The sequence below is a fragment of the Magnolia sinica genome, chromosome 7 (genome assembly GCF_029962835.1).
Source record: "Magnolia sinica isolate HGM2019 chromosome 7, MsV1, whole genome shotgun sequence".
NCBI classification, from domain to species: Eukaryota; Viridiplantae; Streptophyta; class Magnoliopsida; order Magnoliales; family Magnoliaceae; genus Magnolia; species Magnolia sinica.
Window position 1 is genome coordinate 66,807,995 of NC_080579.1, and position 3,878 is coordinate 66,811,872.

Consider the following 3,878-nt stretch of genomic DNA (forward strand, 5'->3'; position numbering starts at 1 on the left):
TATGCTATAACAGTCAAGAAGGGTTCGGTCAAGCAAGCACTCACCATAAACATACTAGACCCTAGAGGACCTGCGGAAGGTTCGTCTATAGAAGACCTAGAGAAAGTATTGCTCGACGAGGCAAACCCGAGCAGAACTGTTTAGCTCGAAACATCACTGAACCCCAAGCAGCGGTCTGAAGTATTAGCCTTCCTACGACAGCACAAAGATGTATTCACATGGTCGCATGAAGATATGCTCGGAATCTCTCCAGACGTCATGGTCCATAGGCTGAATGTGGACCCGGATCACAAACTCGTGAAGCAAAAAAGGAGACCGTTCGACGCCAAGCGGTACAAAGTTATAGCCGACAAAGTCTCCACTCTACTCGATGCCGGTTTCATATAAGAGGTACACTATCCCGAATGGATCGCAAACATGGTCTTCGTCAAGAAGGCTAACAGGAAATGGCGGGTCTGCTTAGACTACTCGGATCTAAACAAGGCGTGTCTGAAAAGTAGCTTCCCGTTGCCTCGGATTGATCAGTTGGTGGACAACACAGCAGGACATGAATTACTTTTCTTCCTGGATACTTACTCCGGGTATAACCAGATCGCGATGCACCCTCCAGACAGGCAGAAGACTACCTTCGTCACGAACAAGGGACTCTACTGTTACTGGGTCATGCTATTTGGCCTAAAAAATGCTGGAGCCACGTATCAAAGGCTGGTAAATCAAATATTCGCCAAGTAGATCAGACATACGATGGAAGTGTACATCGATGACATGCTAGTAAAGAGTGTCAGGGCGTCCAACCACCTGACAGACCTTGGAGAAACTTTTACCATCCTCCGAGAATACCAGATGAAACTGAATCCCGCGAAATGCATCTTCGGAGTCAGCTCCGGTAAATTCCTCGGGTTTCAAGTTAGCCAGAGGGGCACTGAAGCAAATCCCGACAAGATCAAAGCACTCCTCAACATGAGTTTGCCTCGGACTGTCAAGGAAATACAGTGCCTCACAGGACGAGTAGCCACACTCGGATGATTCATATCCAGGGCCACGGACAAATGCCTCCCCTTCTTTCAGTAGTTGAAGGGTCATAAGAAGGTAGAGTAGACGTTGGAATGTGAACAAGCCTTCCAGCAACTAAAATAGTACTTAGGCTCACCACCCCTGCTATCCAAACCCGAAGAAGGTGAGCCCTTGTTCCTGTACCTGGCAGTCTCGACCTCGGCTGTCAGCTTGGCCCTGATTAGAGAAGTAGGGGGCAAACAACATCCCGTATATTATGTAAGTAAGGCCATGGTTACGTCCGTACTTCCAAGCTCACTTCGTCGTCATGTTGACAGATTCTCCTCTCAAGCAAGTTCTCCAGAGGCCCGAAGTTTCGGGTCGGCTAACCAAATGGGCCATTGAACTTGGTGAGTTCGACATCTAGTTCCGTCTAAGGACAACTATCAAGGGTCAAGCCGTGGCCGAATTCATTGTAGAATTCACCACTCCGAGCGAAGAAGAGATTAGTACAGAAGTCGAGACGACTCCTTCGCCTATTTCCCCAAGCGATCAAAAGGCATCATCAGAACTAGGATGGGTTCTCTATGTTGACGGGTCATCCAATGCCAAACGAGCCGGGGCAGGAATTGTCTTGATAGCACCTGATTCCACACCCATTCAGTATGCGATTAGACTCAGTTTCAAGGCCTCTAACAATGAGGCGGAATACGAGGCCCTGCTCGTTGGACTCAGACTAGCGGCAAACCTAGGGGTCTACTTCATTCAGGTCCGATGTGATTTCCAGCTGGTAGTAAACCACATCTCCACCGAGTATGAAGCCAAGGAAACAAGAATGATTGCTTACTTAGATGAGGTGAGAAAATTGATTGAAAGATATTGGAGCTGCACTATCCATCAGATCTCCAAAGTAGAAAATTCATGGGCCGACGCCTTAGCAAAGTTAGCCTCAGCCACGGATGGAAAGATCTCGCGAATCATCCCCGTAGAGTTCATAGAACACCCGAGCATCGACCAGACGGAGAAGCAAGCGGTCAATCTAGTGAGTGATGCTCCGAGCTGGATGGACCCGATTTATAGTTACCTCACATTTGGTGAGGTCCCTTCGGACAAATTGGAAGTGAAGCGCCTGAGAATTAGGGCAGCAAGATACATAGTTCTGGATGGGATATTATATAAGAAAGGGCATTCGCAGCCCTACCTCAGGTGCCTCTGACCTGATGAAGCAGGTTATGTGATTTGGGAAACTCATGAAGGAACGGCCGGGCCCTGGCCCTGAAGATACTCCGACGGGGATATTTTTGGCCATCCATTAAGGAGGATTCAAAGAACTATGTTCAAAGGTGCGATAAGTGTCAACGACATGCGACTATGCCGAGGTAACCTACAGAGGAATTGACTCCCATAAGCGGTCCGTAGCCATTCACTTAGTGGGGAATTGATATCATTGGTCCCCTACCCACAGGAAAGGGCTAAGTCAAGTTTGCTATCGTCACAGTCGACTACTTCACCAAATGGGCCGAAGCCGAACCCGTTGCGAAGATCACGGAGGAAAAGGTGATCAAATTTATCTGGAAAAATATCATCTATTGGTTCGGGATTTCACACACTATTGTGTCTGATAACGGCAAGCAGTTCGATAATGACAAGTTCCAAGGCATGTGTCGGGGGCTCGGCATCACAAATGCTTATTCCTCGCCTCAGCACCCGCAATCCAACGAGCAGGTGGAAGTAGTTAACAAGGTCATTAAGCACCACCTTAAAACAAAATTGGAGAAAGAAAAAGGTAGCTGGGCCGAGGAGCTCCCATTCGTCCTCTGGGTTTACAGGACTACGACTCAGTCATCCATTGGGAAAACCCCATTTTTGTTATCCTACGGCTCAGAGGCAATGGTGCCAGTTGAAATCGGCCTCCTTACGGCTCGGGTCAGAAATTATCAAGAAGACCAGAATGCCTAACAGATGGCGGCCAACCTAGACCTACTTGAAGAGGTCAGGGAAGTCTCCAGACTCCGAGCCTCTGCTCGACATCAATAGGTGGCACGATTCTACAACACAAAGGTTAAAACCAGGCAGTTCCATCTAGGGGACTTAGTCCTTCGCTGAGTCTTCCAGAACACCGCGGAACCGGGGGCTGGGGCACTCGGACCTAATTGGGAAGGGCCATATCGTGTGGTCTGATTGACTAAACCCGGCTCCTACCACTTAGAAGATCTAGAAGGTCGTCAGCTACCCCACCCCTGGAATGTTGAACACTTGAAAGTCTACTATCCTTGATGAAATGGCCTTTAAGGCCCCCAATAAATGTACGCCTCCGAGTGACCAGCCTTCAAGGCTCTCAATAAAATTCGCATTCCCAATAAATCTGCCTGATCGGATTATCTACTATAAACAAGTTGGCTCTCATAAGCAAAGGCGGACTCAACGAACTGATCCCTTAAAGAAGGGGTTAGCACGTTATCCCACAAAGATCCTACAAGGCATCTCCTCATATTTAAGGGAAAAGCCAATAGATGACCCGACTCCCCAATAAAGGAGTCGGCTCATCTCCCGACTCACGGATAAGTTAAAAGTTACTCGCCAATCGTGGGAGGTGATGATCCCCTAGGGGTTCGGACCTAACAATGCCATTACTATTAAAGTTCATGGTTCGATAAAATGACACTAAAACGAGCTAACCCACCAACGGGTCGGCTATGCAGTGCCCTAAAAAAATCAACTTGTCGACAAATCAGCTCAGCAATCTACATTCAAAAACCAATTACAGCTTAACGCATAAAGAAATCATCATCCAAAAGCCCTTTCCAAAGGGTCAAAAGTCATCATTATCCATGTGCCCTCTCCAGAGGGTCAAAAACAATATCCACAAATCATTCATCAAAAAG

At 47.7% G+C, this 3,878-nt stretch overlaps 1 protein-coding gene across 1 annotated transcript; it reads left to right on the forward strand.

Moving 5' to 3' along the window:
* The first annotated feature begins 744 nt into the window (after positions 1-744).
* On the forward strand, positions 745-2,209 carry LOC131250658 (uncharacterized). Its single transcript, XM_058250940.1, has 2 exons — positions 745-964; positions 1,473-2,209. The coding sequence occupies exons 1-2, from the start codon at positions 745-747 to the stop codon at positions 2,207-2,209; spliced, it is 957 nt and encodes a 318-aa protein (XP_058106923.1).
* The last annotated feature ends 1,669 nt before the right edge of the window (positions 2,210-3,878 follow it).